Source organism: Serinus canaria, chromosome 1 (assembly GCF_022539315.1).
Source record: "Serinus canaria isolate serCan28SL12 chromosome 1, serCan2020, whole genome shotgun sequence".
Taxonomy (NCBI): domain Eukaryota; kingdom Metazoa; phylum Chordata; class Aves; order Passeriformes; family Fringillidae; genus Serinus; species Serinus canaria.
The window spans coordinates 87,617,256-87,635,572 of NC_066313.1; the positions used below are offsets into that span (position 1 = coordinate 87,617,256).

At 39.6% G+C, this 18,317-nt stretch overlaps 2 protein-coding genes across 14 annotated transcripts in view; both read left to right on the forward strand.

The window, feature by feature from the left end:
• LIMS1 (LIM zinc finger domain containing 1) overlaps window positions 1-9,806 on the forward strand; it is a 68,245-nt gene extending 58,439 nt beyond the window's left edge. For 5 of the 10 annotated variants that reach the window (XM_050981193.1, XM_018908939.3, XM_030234894.2 and 2 more), the window contains 7 exons: window positions 474-594; window positions 1,434-1,583; window positions 2,771-2,921; window positions 3,707-3,799; window positions 5,237-5,285; window positions 7,395-7,470; window positions 7,718-7,994. In XM_050981193.1, the coding sequence (XP_050837150.1) occupies window positions 474-594; window positions 1,434-1,583; window positions 2,771-2,921; window positions 3,707-3,799; window positions 5,237-5,285; window positions 7,395-7,470; window positions 7,718-7,865 (788 nt within the window). In that variant the 3' untranslated portion in view covers window positions 7,866-7,994. Of the gene's footprint in view, window positions 1-473; window positions 595-1,433; window positions 1,584-2,770; window positions 2,922-3,706; window positions 3,800-5,236; window positions 5,286-7,394; window positions 7,471-7,717; window positions 8,004-8,289 lie in introns of those variants that run through there. The other 5 variants (XM_009085444.4, XM_009085442.4, XM_050981162.1 and 2 more) reach the window with 4 other exon arrangements.
• Window positions 9,807-13,159: 3,353 nt separating this feature from the next.
• Window positions 13,160-18,317, forward strand: part of RGPD4 (RANBP2 like and GRIP domain containing 4) — a 33,557-nt gene continuing 28,399 nt past the window's right edge. For 2 of the 4 annotated variants that reach the window (XM_030234014.2, XM_030234016.2), the window contains exons 1-4: window positions 13,163-13,451; window positions 15,949-16,016; window positions 16,551-16,662; window positions 17,572-17,724. In XM_030234014.2, the coding sequence (XP_030089874.2) occupies window positions 13,377-13,451; window positions 15,949-16,016; window positions 16,551-16,662; window positions 17,572-17,724 (408 nt within the window). In that variant the 5' untranslated portion in view covers window positions 13,163-13,376. Of the gene's footprint in view, window positions 13,452-15,948; window positions 16,017-16,550; window positions 16,663-17,571; window positions 17,725-18,317 lie in introns of all 4 variants that reach the window. The other 2 variants (XM_050980235.1, XM_030234015.2) reach the window with 2 other exon arrangements.

An 18,317-nucleotide genomic window follows, 5' to 3' on the forward strand; every position in this document is an offset into this window, starting at 1 on the left:
GCTTGCTCCTAGTGGAGTAGAAACCTCTGCTGTGTACATGGCAAGTTAAAATTGTCATACTCTTAAAGAAAAGAAGGAGAAAAATTATTAGGATGCAAGAAAGCCCCTTATTATATTAAATGCTCCATACATTTCTTAACAGCTTGGGAACAGGTAAGTAAAACCAGTGAAGGGACCAAAACAGGATTATTTCAGGGAGAAGGTAGAGTGTGCATGTAGAAGGACTTGTAGGTAAATAGCAGAAGGTCCTCTATAATGAAAACATTTTCTTTTAACCCCTAACCAAAACCAACAAACAACCCCAAATTTCCAGGGTTTGGAATCAGAACTGTAATATTGAAAGCAATGTGTCCTACCAGATTTTGGGGTAAGGAAAGAAATTATGATTGTAGTCATTGTAGTGATTAATTTGTGAGTTACTTTTAAGTTTGTCTAGTATGGTGTTTTACCTCCTGGTGTTGTATTTCTTACAGGTGAGTTCATTATTGGTCGTGTTATTAAAGCCATGAACAATAGCTGGCATCCAGAGTGCTTCTGCTGTGATATCTGCCAAGCAGTATTGGCTGATATTGGATTTGTCAAGAATGCTGGCAGGTAAATCTCCACCCTTCCTTCTGTTAACTCATCATAAATTAAATGAACTAATAGTGGAACTAAGAGGTTTTGGTTCCTGAGGCTTTCCAGCTTGAATGGAGGAACTGAAGTATTTTCTGTGATATGGTCTAATCGGGCATCACAAAACCATAAGATCTTAAAATATTGACCTTTTGCTTGCTTCAACACCAAGTGTCATGGCAAACATTTTCTTTACCCAGTGACCTTTTGGGGTTGTTGTTATATCTAATAAGAGAGAAAACTTTCAGATACAGAAGCATTGTATTTTTTTTTAATAAAAATATTTACTTTCTTTTTCCCATTTGGTTCTCCAATTTTGGTCTAGTTTGGCACCATATTTAATAACAATTTCTTAATGTTCAGTGGGACCCTTCACAGAGTAGGATATTTTTGCCAGCTATGATCAAAAGAATGTTTTACAAGGGGATTATATGGCCATTGGCTTCTTATGTATAATACAATATACAAAATTATCTACAGAAGTAGGACCTGTGTGCTCATACAGCTTCTGATCTAAATTTTTAAGATTTCGAAAGTAAAACATTCATCAACGAGAATCTGTAAGAAACCTTGTTTTCTGTGTTTCAATACAGCTTTAACTCAGGTGAAGAAATGATACCCCTGTGATGATGGAAAATTAAATTATCACCCTGAACTTGGGCAGTCATTTTGGTGCTTTGAACTTGGTTTGCCTTAGTAAGGAAGTTGTTTTAACAAGAGAGCTGATTGAAATGAGGTTCTGAGAGATTTTTTGTTTTATATTTTGCACTGTAGTAACTGATAGCAATACTTACCTGTCTTTTTTTATGCCGTTTCAGACATCTATGCCGTCCTTGCCATAACAAGGAAAAAGCCAGAGGCCTGGGAAAGTACATTTGCCAGAAGTGTCATGCTATTATTGATGAACAGCCTCTCATATTCAAAAACGATCCTTATCACCCTGATCATTTCAACTGTGCAAACTGCGGGTAACCTGAGTTCTGCAAAGGGAAATGCTGGGCTTATTTGCTTCATCAATTTAAAGTGAAAACTTGTCCTGTACAACTGACAAGAGGGGATGGGGTTTGGATGTCTTGTGTCCAGATGTGTGTTACTGTTTTTGGCTTGTGTGGTTCAAACAACAGCTGACCTGCTGGGAAGTAAAGAAAGATTCGACTCAGCAGGACAAGGCGGTACCTTACAAAATACCAAGTATCAGCACAGATATCATTTCTATAGTCGTGAAATGATAGCTCACCATTCTGCTAGGGGAGAAGTGGCTCTGTTTTGTTGCTTGAATTACTATCTTGCCTATGTTTTTGTTTTTTGGGGTTTTTTTTAGTTCAACAGCATCCAAACTTTGTTCTCTCTTTTTAAAGCCTTTCTTTTTTAGAAGCTTTCTCCCATCTCATTTTTTATCTTCCGCAAGTGCAGCACATGAAACTGCACATTTCTACATCCTGCACTTATGCAAAGATGAGCATTGGAGCACTGTAGGACATAGCATGGATTCTTAGTTTTTTTCTGCTGCAAAGGAGAAAAAAACTATTTCAGTGCCACAGCAAAGGCTGATTTGAATAACAGTATGTAGTGTTACATCAGTGACAACCAGTATAGAGTATTTGTGACTACAGTCACTTTTAAGGTTTAGCTTAAGGTTCTCAGTGTATAACCATGCAAATTACTAAAAAGTAGAGTTTGTAAGATTCTGCGATGGGAAATGAACAAGTCTAGCTCATGTGGGTCTGTAGTTGTCTTTCTCTGAAGTTTGATACAAGGAAAATGTAACTAGATATAGAGGACTACTTTTACTTTCATTTGCAGTTATGCAAATCTAAAATAAACTGGTGATAAGTGCCAGAATATAAACCAAACATGTGCAGCTTTCACACACAGATTTGTGCTGCTTAAGCAGAATGACAATAGCTCAGTAGCTGTTTCCAGAGAGACTCAGTGCACCTTGCTTTGCAGCCTGTTCTCAGCTTACTGAGATCAAGGCTGAACTGTGTTGAATTGTGTTATATTTGATGCTGCTGCATTACTGTAGTATAAATATAATTTCTAAAGCAAACGCTGTTTTTTTTCACTTCACTTTTCACTTGAGAGTAGAAACTTTCAAGAGTTGATGCTTTTGAGTGCCTTTATTCATGCTCTCAATTCATTAACTTCTGGACAGGAAGGAACTTACTGCTGATGCTCGTGAGCTGAAAGGAGAACTCTACTGCTTACCCTGCCATGACAAAATGGGTGTCCCCATCTGTGGGGCATGTAGGAGACCAATTGAAGGCCGTGTGGTGAATGCTATGGGCAAACAATGGCATGTGGAGGTAAACATCAGATGCTTAATGATCTCTCTTACAAATGTACACCTTAGCATATTTATCTGTGATTTTTCTGTTCAATTTCAATGAAAGGATTCTCAGAGTTTGCAGCAATGATTATAAATAAATGCCTTCTCCAAATCCCTCTTCAACCTTATTGCAGCTGGTCTTCCACTGTGAAATAGGAGTTACTTGTCACCTTACAGAGAGCTGTGACTGTGAAACTAAAATCAGTAATTCAAAGGAAGCCCAGTGAGGTCCTCACAAAATAAAATTTTGGAGTTCAAAGCAGATGTGAAAAAGCAGTCAAATCTATGCCAACCGTGTAACTAAGCATCATAATACCCCTAGGTACATATTTCTTTAATAGTTCATATGAGAGTTCATATTTCAAGGCCACATACAAGATTTAGTTCCACACCTTCCATTTTAATTAGATAAATTGTTTATGTCTTCTGTTGTTTTGAAAAAGTCTCCTCTAGGAAATGCTTTCTTCACAAGGGTATAAATGATAATGCAAATTATTTAACAACTCTTAATTCTGTTCATTGATAAAAATTGAGATTCCATTGCTTGATTTTGTTTTGTAACTTTTGGGTTGAAATGTTGAAGATATTAAAATAATTAATATTTTAATGGCCTAAATGTAGAAACACAAGTTTTTACTGTGCTTTTTAAGATGGCTTAGTAGACTTCAGCCATATTCAAGTAGTGGACATGGTTAGTTTGCTTTCCAGAAAAATAACATTATTTCCAAAAGATAAAAAAATGTATTGTAATTTTCTTTGTAGCATTTTGTTTGTGCAAAATGTGAAAAACCATTCCTGGGTCATCGTCATTATGAGAGAAAAGGCTTGGCATATTGTGAAACCCACTACAATCAGGTAAGGTTGCATATTTTTTAAATGGCATTAATTGGTAAACTCACAAATAGGTTTTATTAGATGTAGATGGAAAACCATAGACATTCTTCTGTTTTGTTACAGGCACCTCTGGATGTAATAGCAATTAGCATATGTTCTGTTGCATTTAATTCATACAGGTTACCCTATTTATCTGTGGGGCATAAAAATAGAAAACTGCAGGTATTTCACAAAGGCTGGCCAAGACAATCAGTATGAAGTTGTTCTTCAAGCTTAGTGGTACTTAAATAGAGCTGTTACAGGGCTTTGACATGTCTGTGGATCAGAGCAGCTAATGACAAGTAATCTCTGCTAAGAAAATAAAGAAGATTTGCCACTCACTAACTGCGTTTGGAGGCCCCAGCGAGTGGCGTGGGTTTCCCTGCAGCTGCTGCTCTGAGACACTGTGTGTTGGTATATGCTGTTGCTCAGTCATTGCACTGATAAAGACTTCCAAGACTAAATTTGTCAGAAGACACCCTCTAGTGACCACTTTCATTTATGTAGAAGTCAATGTGGCAGCACCACCCCTCTCCAGATGCCCTTGGATGGGGAGTTCACCCCATGATGCATGGACATATTTTTCTTTGGAAGCCATCTTTGTCATGTCACATTCACCTCCCTTGCCTACATAAATACCTCAGGTGGGGTTACACCTGGGAGTTGTATGGCATCTGCTAATTACAGATGGATTCTTAATTGGTCATTAGTGATGGAGGGCAGATGATTGGTTCTGGCACACTTGCAGACTGTAGATGCTGTGACGTTCATAGTAATAGTGTTGCAGCTGGGATGGGCCAAGTCCATGCACCAGACAAGAGCTGTATGTAGAGTGGATGTCTTTTCCAAGGTTAACTACTACAGTAAAAAAACATACATGAAGTTTTTGGCACTTCTTGTTATATTGTGGACAAATGTTAAGCCTGGAAAAAGAATTATTATTTTTGTCTGAAATTTTCCTTTTTTTTTTTTTTTTTTTTTTTAATAAAGATACAATTTTCTTACAGTAATACATTATTTTAGTCATGCATGTTAGTCCAAAAGTTACATTTTCTGGTTAGTAACCACATGTACATGACACCAACTGCTGTATTTCAAATCTTCAGGATTAGAGAAATCTTGAAACAAAACAAAATCATACTTACAGAGAATCAAAGGTAGATAAATGTTTTCATCTTTAATATTATCTAGACTTTTTGTGATGAGATTATGTACTTGCAAAATGTACTTGGAAAACCAAACTAGACTTGCCAGAATTCTCTTTATTTCACTGGAGAAATAAAGAAAACAGGAAAAAGGAAAAAAAAACAGGAAAGTGATTGTGCCCATCAGCTGAAACATAGTTGTTTTGCTAGTTTGATAAGTTACCTTCAAAAAAATCATTATATTAAAAATTTATTACTTCTCTTTCCTCTTCAGCTATTTGGTGATGTTTGTTTCCATTGCAACCGTGTGATTGAAGGAGATGGTAAGCACTTCTCTGTTTCCTTAAGGTTCCTTTTTGATGCAAGCACTCTTTAAAAGTAAAGTAAGGGGGAAGCAACCTGGCTTTCATTAAAACAAAAACAGATGTTCCTCTTGACCAGAAATTAAATTAGAGCTGATTAGTCAGAGACCAAATGGTAGGAAAACCTAGCATCGTTTCATGATGGTAGAAGACCACCCCATGGCCAAAGAAAACTGTGAAACCCCTTAGTGACAGCAGAGGCCAGGGATGCTGGAAGATGCTCAGGAGTCACTTGCTACCATACCACCTTCAAAAAAGAACACATGCAAGGGTAAGAAGGAGCATACAGTCATCTCCACAAATGAATTTGTGGATCATGAGCCAAACTTGAAAAATATTTAGATACTGAAAGACATAGGTGGACACTGTTGGGAATTTATTTTATTTAAATGCATTGTTCCCATTATGTCAGTTTGAATCCTGGAGATATTTACTTACTATTTCAAGCATGTGTCTTTTGAAAATCTAGGCTTATGATAATGTCACAAAACCAGGAATGATCATACTTGGAAATATATGTCGTGTAAAGGCATAACTGCAAGTAATTTGTTTGTTTTGTTATTGTTTGATTGGGTTTTTTGGGAGAATGAGGTGGGTTTGAGGGTTTGGGGTTTTTTTGATAACTAGCTCTGATAAAATGCCAAGAGCAAATTATTCTACCTGAAATAATGTAACATTATGTGCCTATTTATCCTGTCCAAAGTGAATACTATGTTAGTTTCATCTGAGCCAAAGGCATTAGCAAAGTAGGAGGAAGCTTCTAACATTCAAAAAGAGACATAAACTTGTTTATAGTCATGTAACTATAGGGTAAGACATGCATCCTGTAGATGTGCTTTTCCTAGATTTTCTGGACTGCACTATGCCTGCAGAATAACAATCCAAAATGCTTTAGAGGAAAGAGTCCTCATTTTCAGGAAAATTCTACAGGAATGAGCAGAAATAGAACTTTTATGATAACTACATCTCTGTATGATTCTAATCTTTCACCATATATTCCAACACCCATAATGTAAGTTTTGGTCTCTGAACTGAAAATAAAACAGTATACATTAATTTCTTTATTTTCAGTGTGTGTCTTCAATTACATTTCTTCTTTCATTTCTGCATACAAATTTTGAGTCAACTGTCACAAATTTGGTATCCAGTATTGTTCTCTGTTGGGTGAAACAAATACCTGTAGCAGCAGTTTTTCAGGAGGGTGTCTATGACTGCATTACTGAGGTTGTTTGGGAGCAAAGACTTTTACCTGTCTAGTATTATTCTGGAAAGTAGTGGAATAACTGTGTATCTGTGGAAATGCTTGCCCCATAGTGCAGGAAAAACCCTCTGCATGACAGTGCTTTGGTTCTCCTTGTTGTTGACAAAATACTGTGAGAAAAACATTGAAAGATCAAGTGAGAAAAACATTAAAAGAAAAATATTGTCCTGCATTCTCTAACTTAGGAAAATTTTGGCAGGGGAAACTGAAAAGCTGTATCGAAAGAAAGAAAAAATGGGAACTGGATTTACCTACAGAAGAAATAGGAAGTAGTTTCTCTTCAAAGCAAAGAATAGAGAGTCCATTTTTTTTTCACCTTGGTAGTGCTGATTTACCAGCAGTGTCTGGCTGCTGGCTTCACATTATTTTCTTCAGCTGGGCAAGTGCAACTGTTGATTGCAGTGCAGTCTGAACTGGATCTGAGAAATGAAACTGTATGAAAACATAAACAAAATTGTGCTGGATTGCTCTTCAGCTGGAAGCATTTCCTGATTAAGTTGGAACCTGGCCTCACAGAACCATTGCCTGAGCTCAGCTGGATATGAGATGAAGTGGAAGCGAAAAATAGGAGGCAGAAATAGGTTAAGCTGGTCTTGCCTCAGGGACAGCTGTATCAATGCTTCACAGTCCTGCTCATTACACTCCAAAATGTGCCTCACCAGTCTGGCCACGTTATTATGATCTTTAATACTTGATACAAGAATTAATGAGTGTTTTTTACACCTCATGAATATGTCAACTTAAAAATTTTGTAATCACTTTTTTTTTATTGGTAAGGCTAATGATTTCTTTTTTCCCCATCTCCCTAGTTGTGTCTGCTCTGAATAAGGCATGGTGTGTGAACTGTTTCGCTTGTTCAACTTGCAACACTAAGTTAACCCTCAAGTAAGTCTATGGATTAGTGTGATGTCTTCAACACATATCAGTGGTTCTCTTCAATGTGTAGATGTTCCTATAGTGTAGCTGTTCCTGTATGAAAACATGTAAGCAGCATCAAGGAAATAAGTGTCTCTTCTCTTGCTCCACCTAGTACTTTCCATCTCTTTTCGCTGTCTCTTCAGGTCTTCCTTCAGTTAGTCTTCCTAACTCTTCTCCTTTTCCATCCTTTATTTTTCCTTGTTTAACTCTAAAGGGATAAGTTTGTTGAAATTGATCTAAAACCTGTCTGCAAACACTGTTATGAGAAAATGCCAGATGAATTTAAGCGACGACTTGCCAAACGGGAACGTGATGCAAAGGATAAAGAGAAGCAGAAAAAGAAAAAGCCAATCTGTTTGTAAACTTCCTTTCCTTCTCACCGCCACCTCTGCTCCTTTCTTCTGTGGTTAGTCCTAACAATGTTTTTTTTTGCACTTTTGCATGAAGTTATGGCAGTCAAAACCAACACATCTTTCACACAGCTGCAACTTGAAATACTAACTTGTTATTCCATTATCTTATGTTTAGTCTACAATTAGATTTGAAAGGCTTCCTAAATTACACGGTTAATAAATATGAGCTTTTGGGTAAAATCTGCATAACTTGCTCAACAGAGTATTGTAATCACTGTCTGCAGTGCGTAGAACTTATAACTTAATGTATTTTTATTAATTGCGGGGTTAATTTTTTGCTTGTGCACATTTAATAGGAGATTTTTTTTTTAATTCTTTTTTCACTATCTCATCTGCTAAAACTTTATCCGTTTCTTTTGCTTTGTTTTTTTAGGAATAAATTTGTTGAGTTTGATATGAAGCCTGTCTGCAAAAAATGTTACGAGAAGTTTCCTCTAGAGCTGAAGAAAAGACTGAAGAAATTAGCTGAAACTTTGGGAAGAAAGTAAAGACTTCATCTGCTCTCCTCTTTCTTTGTGAAAATCTTATAGATACTACTTGTGGGGTAGGGGGGAGTTGCTGCTTTGAGGCTGCAGTCAGACAACAGATGCTGATGCATGCCTTCTATCAACCCAAAATATATTAAGATTCTCTGTTCTCTATACATGTATGCTTAGTTGTTGACAAACAAACCATATTTCCAAAATTACTACCAGCTTACCTGAAAGGTTTCTGACCAATAACGCCATTGTACTGATGCAGGTGGCCCATTCTGTACACTAATTCTCTGTGGAACTCTTCAGAGAGAGAAAATTTGCTTGTGAACACCACCTGTGAAAACAAACTTTGCAAATGTGCCCAGCTTTAGGGATGTGTATTGTCATTTATGTTAGTGAAAATATTAACCTTCATATTAAGCATGCAGACAAAACTCACCCAGCTCAAGTGATTTGGGCAGGAAACCAGTACACTTTGCCTCATGGAAAAATTCACACTTGGAGTTCTGGCCAAGTCACCTCATTACAGAGCCTTGTTTCAGATGGTTTGAAAAGTATCAGATTTCTAAATACAGCCACAGTACAAATGACATACATAAAATTATAAACATGATAGATTATGCTTACATGAGGAATGTTTCTACATCAGGCTTAGCATGAGATACTTATATTAAAAAATGTATTCCTATTGCAAGAAATGAGCATACTCAGAACTACTTGAATTTTGCTATATTCCACTTAAAATAACACATTAACTTCTATATATGCTTTTGCATTCTATTTACTTTTTGTGCCTTATTCTGCTGGACCATACATAACTATTAAATATATATAGTTTTATATTTTATTTCATATTTTTATGCAGAAACTATTATAGAAGGTATTTTCAAAAGATAACATACTTTGCCTTAATTATACAGGATGCAAGAAGTACTTTATTTGAAATGTGAACATCTGCATTTAAAATCTAGCTTCTAGACTTCATTGATTTTCAGAACAATACTGAAAATGCATATTTCAATTAACTGGCAATATTACCTTTACACCTCTGTGTGTAAATATGCAAGGTTTGATCCTGCTAGGATCTACTTCTTTAGCCATCCTCAAGGACTGAGCTTACAAATAATAAAAATTCTTTATGACATACATATAATTGTTTTATACTATTGAGTTATATCCATGCAAATTTGTTTTGGTTTTCCCTTTCTTGTAGAAAATATAGCTACTTAGGTCTTCTTGATGGTACGAAGTATGCAAACCTTTTTTTTATTATTTTTATACATTAGTGACTTAAACAGATTTTATGTAATTATGTAACAGGAAGTAAAATTTTCTTTCCTGTTTATGAAAAATTAGTTACTTTAAAACATCTGCTTTCCTGTGTCATCAATAAAGGCCATGTTATTAAACCTTGTATTGCCTCTCTGAAATAAATGCTTGAGATGGGTGGGAAAGTAGTAAGGCTCTCTTGGATCCCTGAGCTTTTACCTGTGACTATGTAAATACTTCCTTATTACCTTGATTTAAAGGAGACATATGCCTTTCCTAAAGGCCTATGTCTGTATGTAGTTCTAAGGTACATAAAAGCAACCACAGTTTGTTTCATAAGAAATGGCTTGATTCTTCTGGATATTTTCTCAATTGGCACTGTCACTAGGTTTTTCTAAAGAAGGTATCTCATCTGAGGGTAAAGCATACAGCCTCCTGTTAACTTTTTCTCTCCTGTTTTCCCTGTAATGAAACTGTCACCCCAAACTTCCAGTTTATTGCTAGGCAGGGTATTTTTTGGCTATTTATCCTACATAATTATTGAATGCCATAACATTCATAAATGTAGTCAGTCCCTGACCCTGTTGAAGACTAAAGACAAGCTTAAAATGTCCTCAAAAATTGTTTACTTAACTAGCACAGTAGCCCTGTTGGAATTTTAGACTGTGCTAGGATTCAGTAGACCACATACACTCTTGCTTCCTCCTGAAGTTATAACTGACTTCCAGGTTTTCATGTTACACTGACTGTACATCTCCTCCTTCAGCCTGTGCCCAGCCTTACTGCTCAGAGTTGGAAGGGTCCCTAGCCCCAAAGCTGAATGCCAAGACCTGGCTCATATCCACATTGCTCAGGGTTACATCCATCTGCAGCACAGTGGCCTCAGATTTCCTCTGCACTCTGGTGGCCCCTGGGGCCTGGCACAGGCTGGGTTTTTCCATTTCCAAGTTCCTGATGGTGAAGGCTGTGCTACAGTTCACCAAGGCAGCACCTTCTGTTTCATGAACTCTAGTGTGTGTATGTCAGACCCCAGGATGTAGCACTCAAAGCATCTGAGGGTACTTGAGGGTTCAAAGCCTGATGAAGTATGGAAAAATGTTGGATGGAAGGGACCACTAGAGATCAGCTAGCTCAGCCATCTGCTCAGAATGGGTCTAACATCAGAGTTGCATCAGTACAGAAGGACTTGCTTGGCCAAACTATGGACATCACCATGCAAGGAGATTTCACAGGGCTTTGTGGATGTTCCAGTGCTTCATCACCCTCATGGTGAAAATGTTATTACTGGAGTCCTAAGTGGAGTGTTCCCCAAATCCATACTGCTCTCTTGGGAACTTTGTCATGAACTGTCATTGGTATAATACCCCTGCACATGGTCATGAAGAGGATTAGTTAAAAGCAGTTGCAAAGCAGAGCCAGGGAGCAAGGTAGCACTTAGGCAGCCTGGACAGTCACATGTCTGTTGTTGAAGCTCATTTCCTGGCCTGAAGGATTATAAATATTTGAGTAGCTGCACACTCTTTCCTAAAAGATGCAGAGCCTAGTACTGTTTCAGTACCAATGATCCCTGTAAGGTCTGTCGAGGAATCCATGAGCCTGGGATTTGGGAATGGATGCCTCAGAAGCTTTGTCCTTTTCTGCTGCATGGATCAATAATGCATGACAGGTTCCTTTAGAAAGCCTGGCCAGGCTGGCAGCAGGGAGCCCTCCAGAAAGCCCAGTGGATGTCGCTGTAGGGGGAAATGCTGAGCCCAGAGCCTCTCTGCCGCCGGCAGTGGCACGTCCTGTGCCCAGTTCCAAAGAGCACAGCCAGGCTGCAGAGACAGCTCTTGAGACAGTGCTGTCCTGCCTGCTGCTGCGACCACCAGGGACAACACAGGGAGTGCCACTTCTACAGCGCTGGGTGAGACAGTCACCAGAGCCAAAGTACTGGACCTGGTCATATGAAGGCAATTTCCCATGCCTCCCCATCAGCTGAAGCACAGTAATAGTCACCAGTGAGTCAAGAAAACTCTGATGTTCTCTGCACCACCACCAACACTTCCATTACTTAGCCTGGCAGGTGCAGATAATAAATTGTTTGATAATCCCAGCTGCAGGCACACCATAAAAAGTACAGAGAAAAAAAAAAATTGGTGGAATTAAATCCAATGTCTAAATAAAGCACCATTACAGAAGAAAGAATAAGAAGAAAGACCCTGTCTTTCAGTCAGGGTCTTACATGGATGTTGCTGGTATTAAAGAAAAGTTAGCTATGTTTCCTTATTTTCCCTGCAAAGAGGGTAAGAGCTGTGGGGCTGTCAGTATATTTTAGGTGTACCAGGAATACTGTGACTGTCAATGGGTTGTTTGAGATTGAGAACTGGAGAAATTTTTAATTACACTTCTTCAGAGACATGGCCCAGTGGCCTCATTTTGAGCAAAGCATCTGAACTGGCAGGAAAGATGGCTAATTCCAGTGAGTAGAGTCTGAGGCTTCCTGCTGGGAATTTCACCACAGGGCTCATCCTTGAGCCACCAAACCGGTAAAACTACAACTTGCAGATCTGTCCTGCCTTGAGGGTTGCTGGTCCATCTTTTAGTCCATGTTCCCATCTGTGTTTTAGAGCTTAATTGTTTAAATATACTATCCACAGTGCCTGGAAGAAGGTTTCTCACCACAGCTGCTACAATATGTGGAGACTCATTTTCTAGAACATTGGATCTCAGTAAGAAGGCCCTTATGATTACAGATTCAATTTATAGTTGCTCTGAACTATGAAGTATATAATCCTAGAATATTACAGGTTGGAAGGGACTAGTCTTTAATGGGGGACACTTCCCACTAGGCCAGATTGCTCAGAACTCCATCCACCCCAGCCTCGAAAACTGCCTGGCATGGGGCACCCACAGCCTCTCTGGGCAGCCTGTGCTGCCATCACAGTGAATAATTTCTTCAGTGTATCCATCCTAAACTGCCCCTCTTTTAATTGTACCCATTACTCCTTGTCCTATCACTACAGCTCCAGACAAATTCCTCTCCTGCTTCCCTGTAGGTCCCTCATACTGGAAGGTTGCCATGAGGTTTTCCTGGAACCTTCTCTTCTCTAAGCTCCCCAGCCCTCACCCTGTGTTTGAAGGGGAGATGCTCCAGTCCCCCTAGCAACTTCGTGTCTCTCCTCTGGACTTGCTCCAACAGTTCCACGTCCTCAAGTCATTCTTAGGGTGAGGCCGCAAGAACAGTTACTTAGCTTTAGGGGAAAATTTGTTACCTATGTATGTATGTATATATATATGTATATAAACACACACACAGATATAGAGTATATTATTTAGGTGATAAATATATTATCACCATATCGTTTCTTAATATATTACTGAGGTGAGTTTATTTTAGTTTGAGATGAGAAAATGCTAACATTTCGTTTCCCAGTTTCCCAAGACACATTTTCTACCCCTGCCCCCCTCCCCCGGTGTGCGCATGCGCAGACCCGGCCAGGTCCCGCCCCCGGCCGTTGATATGGGGGCGGGAGGTGGCCCGCGCCGGGGCTGCGCGCGCCGTGCGGCTGAGCGGGAACTTGCGTAACGCGCGGCGGCCGCGTCGCTCCTGCGCTTCCTTCCTCCTTCCCTCCGCCTTCCCCTCCGCAGGCGCCGGGCCAGGGCCGTCGGGCCGGCCGGGAAGGCGCGTTCCGCCGCGACAGAGGCCGGGCGCGGTCCCCGCCGCCGCGGCGGCGCCATGATGAGGCGGACGAAGCCCGAGGTGGAGCGCTACGTCGCCTCCTTGCAGGCCGCGGCGCCGTCCCCCAGAGAGGTGAGCACGGCCTCGCGTTGCCTGTCCCCGCCGGGCCCGGGCGGCGCTGCGGCCGCTCCGTGCGGCCGGTGCGGGGCCCCTTCCAGCCCCGCGTGGGGCGCTGGAGGCCCTGCCGTGCGTCCTGAGGGACCGCCGGCCCCCGCGCCGCGGGGAGGCCTCGCTGCCGCCGGGCCGGGGGGCGGCTGCGCTCGCTGTCCCGGCGCTGCTGGGCTGGGGGCGGCTGCTGTCTGCGGGCTCCAGGCGCCGAGCCCGGCGCCTCGGTTTAGGGACTTGGTCTGCTTGGCCCCTCCTCGTCCTTGGCGGTAAGAGGAAAAAGGATCCCTCTCTGGAGGGATGTCTTTCTGGAGATACTCAAACCCCACCTGGACGCGCCTCTATCCCGTGCCCTAGGTGACTGAGCCATGGCAGGGTGTCGGACTAGATGATTCCCACAGGTCTCTTCCATTCCTGGCTATTCGATGTTCTGTGAGTTAAGGTGTCTTTGGGAGTATTTCCCAGCGCATAATTACTCAGGGTGTCTATAAATCGGGTGAGGTGGGGGTAGCTGAGGAAGGGCCAAGGTGTTTGGCATAGTGGAGGTGCTTTCCCTGACCGGGAGCAGTGGTTTACTAGAGCTGTGCACCTGTAATTTACAACTGGCAAACCCTAGTGTAGTTTTAAAGAGTCCATCAGTTCTCCGAGAACAGACTTCTTCAGTTTTGTAAGAGTTTAGTTCCTGTGTTTCACGAGTTTCGTTTCTCAGAACAAGATTCCTGGGTTTCATTTCTTCAGAAGAATCTAACCAAGGAACATGTGAAGTACTTTCAGTTTTCTTTTGTGTTGTGTCATTAATATTCTTATCTTTGTAGTAGTAATAGGAGAGGAGGAACTGGGAAAAAAATAATCTTTCTGTTGTATTTTAGTAACTGGCCAGAAGGATGAGGACCTCTGCATAACTTGTTACCGTTTCTCATTGTATCTGGTAAAGGATCTCAGTGAGCAGTCTGATGCAATTCATGGGAGCTATTTAATCCTGAAAGATCTTGTTCTACTGCTCTTGAATTGATTTTTTTTTTAAAGTTAGAATATTCAGCACTATGTTGTGTAGTGTGAATGCATACATGCTCACTACTATGCAGTCGGGCCTTTGTGCGGGCCTTGTGTACATCATCATTATTTGTATCTCTTTCCTAACAGCTACAGAGTTGTTCTGTGGCTTAATTGCTTTGGGTGCTGTTTAGGGCAGCCAGTGTCAAGGGCATTACTCTCAGAATCATAGGTGTTTTTTAATTGCTTTGGTGATCCTACTGAACTCAACAACAAAATAAATCCTCTCCTGTTGTGCTTAAGACCAGCTGGTGCACATTTTCTTTAGGTTTAGGTTTTTGGTTTTTTTTTAATAAGTAATGCTTACAACTAATTGTAAAAGCACAGTCACTGGTGGAAAATATTACTTATTTTCCTGTTGTGTTGATTTTAGGAAGGGGTGCTTATAAGGCTGCAAAGTATTTATATTGAGGTTTCCTTTCATCTGTATTTAAAAGAAGATGTGAAATGCAGCTCCACTCTGACATGCTTCAGTGTTTCCCTTTTATAGCAGGCTTTAAAAATACAGTCTGGAAACTTGAGGTGTCCTAGGAGGCCTGCTTTCATTTTTAACTGCTTCTTAAAATTTTGCTGGAATAACAGTGGTGAGAAAGGGAGAGAGACGTATAATTCAAGTGCATTCAAAATGTACACACTTGCTTGGAATCATAGATGTAGCTAGCTCCAGTATTTCTTTGTTCAAAAGCAAAATTGGTTTTGAACTGATATGGAGAACTCAAGCTTTAAATTTGTCTGATATTACTTGTACCTTTCTACTTGTAACTCAGTTCTTTAAGCTGCTGCTTTCACTTTTCCTCCTGATCATGCTTCTGCCACCTTGGCTTCTTTGTTACTGCCTTGTAAAAGGAAAATTGTTTCACATCTTGCTCCTAGGGTGTGTATGTTAAAGTTGTTTTAGTCAAAAATCAGCTACTCCATAAATGCATTTCTTACCCAAACTGAGAGTGACTTGAACAAAAGTTGCTTTTTCCTCAAGCATACTTAAATAGTAGTGTCTAATGACAGCACACTACAGTAGGGCTAAATGGCAGATCTCTCTTGATTTGTGGAATATCTTTTTTCCTTGATACATTGCACAGCAATAAACTAAATGTAGATTACACTATTCTTCCACTCTTTAATGAGTGATGTATGAATACCACATATATGCAGGCTTGTTGTTTTGGTCTCTTGTATTCCCTATCTTCCTAGTAACCTTTTTATAGCAAAAACTTTTATTCTTTTCATTCTTAAAACTACATCTTTCAGAAACAAACCCTTATTTATGATGGGTGGCTTTGAGCTGATAATGAATCATCCAGTTGAGTCATTTGAGTATTAGGCATGGCTGAAAAGAAAGGTCACTCATTAGGGATTTACTTTTGAAGTACCTAATGTCTAAAGTGTGTTTGTCATGGTTTTTCTCCTTCAGAAATCGATGAAAGGATTCCTCTTTGCTAAGCTGTATTTTGAAATTAAAGAATATGAACTTGCTAAAAGGTAACATGCATTGATGGACATTTGTTTTTTTGTTCTCTAAATGTAAAAGAAAAGCTTTGTTTTTATGAAGTAGACCAGAGAAACCAAGATGACTATCATGCTGCTTTAAGCTAGCAGTCAGTGTGGACATTAAGTGCTATTTAGATTTTTGTAAAACAATAACTTAAAAGAAGATAAGCTATATGGTGCTGAAAAAACCTACCTGGCTGAATTGGCTGGTTTTTTGCTCATTGTATTAAGTAGTTCTTACCATTTCTATCAATTCCTGCTTTTGTTATTTCAATCAACAGAAATACTGGCTGGTGAGTAAGTAGCATTTGTACAGGTATAAACCATATTGCTGCTTACTTAAAGGTCCTGACAAAAGTGTCCAGAACAAAACATGTTTATGCTTCTGTGGTCTGGCCAAAGCATCTAGAACAAAATATGTCTGTGTGTCCTGTGTGGCAGATAAAGTTGCCATTAGAGCTTGGGTGGGAGGCAGAGTGTTAGTGAAAAGTACTGGTTGAGTAACAGACTTTTTCCCCTTCATAGATACATATCTACATACCTCAATGTTCAAGAGAGAGATCCCAAAGCACACAGATTTCTTGGACAAATTTATGAAGCTGAGGATAACATAGAAAAAGCTTTTGGGTGTTATAAGGTAAGTATTACATTCAGCTACAACCCCTAGTGTTCTGCTTTATTCTTTTATAAAATGACTTCTAAAACCCATCTGTGGCTGAACATTCTCAAAGCCATAGAAGAAAACATGCTCCTGGGAAAACTGTCATACACATTTGACAATGGAAAGCACGTGAAGCACTGCGGAGAACATTCTTCACTTGATATCGCTTGCTTCTGTAGTACATTTTGAAGTTGCTTCTTTGTTTTTTCTTCTGGGCTTGATCTTTCTGCTACCTGCTGTTAAATTCTCCCCAAGTCATGCATAGCCTCTTGGACTCCTGTCGTAGAATCCTGTAATGCAAACTGTGATGACAACTGGTGTTTAGTTGCTGCTAGAAGACTGTAGGTTTATTGTTGGTTTTTTTTTTTTTTTTGGTTGGCTTAGAAGAGGGATGGTGCAGAGGGGAGGGACAAATCTAATTTTGATTAGGCAAGCATATAAATGTCAGATTTCCAGGTTGGTTGCCTTCGTTCTGGTTTCAGAGAGAAAGATGTGCTCAGAGGTCTGGCCAAGAGAACTCTATGTATGAAGTGCTATCACATTTCTTAAACTGTGTCTTAATTTTTAAAAAGTTTTTACACCTGGCTAGACTAGAGGTCATTATAGTCCTGCTGTTTGTGTATAGCAATAGCTAGTGATAGATGCAGAGGAAGTGCATTATTTTCCTTATGCTTTTCTCAATTTTAGCAGTCCTGTTTGGGTGCTATAAACTAGTGGTAGCATGTAGAAAGGCTTTTCTTATATACTCTGTATTTATAGATTTAACTGATTTGAATACCTGGGTATGTTTGTGGGGGTGTAACTCTTACCTGTTGTATGTGGATCATAAGTTAAAGCTGCTTTTTTTTTTTTTTTTTACTCCTCTGTCTGGATGGAAAAAAATAGCGTTCTGTGGAGTTGAACCCAACACAGAAAGATCTTGTATTGAAGATTGCAGAGTTACTATGCAATAATGACATTACTGATGGAAGAGCAAAATATTGGGTTGACAGAGCTGCTAAGCTCTTTCCTGGGAGCCCTGCTATTTACAGGTTGAAGGTAAGTTCAAAATTACCTCTGTTCAAAGGCTTGAACAAGCTTTGAGCACCTGTGCCTTTTGCATGTCACCTCAAGCAAAACTCTAAATGATTTTAGTATCTTTAATACTAAAACAACTATTAGATGTTACACCCCTTCTAGTCTGACATTTTTGTCCAGTTTTAAAGGAAGCTGCAGCTGCATGCTTTTATACCCTTTCTAATGTTTCAAGTTTAATCTTCTTCCAAAATGCTGAGAAATTGTTATTTATCACAGTCAAGAAGTTGAAGACTAGATAGGTGTCATTTGTTCTTTCCATTGTGTCACAGGTGGGAAGGTAGCTGATCTATGAACTCAGACTTTCCTGCTTTACACTGCTTTTTTTGTTTTTAAATCTGTGTTATGATAATTTCTGTGGAGTGTGAGAAATGCTGTAATTCTCAAATACCATGTAAATACTCTGCGCCATGCAATATCACTTTTTGCACTGGTATGTTAATTTTGTGTAGCTTTTTAATTTTGTGTAATTTTGGGCAGCAGCCACATTGAAGTCTCAAGGTGTCTGGCTTTTTTTAAAGCAAGGTAGTCTATGGCATGGTCTGCTATTACTGAAC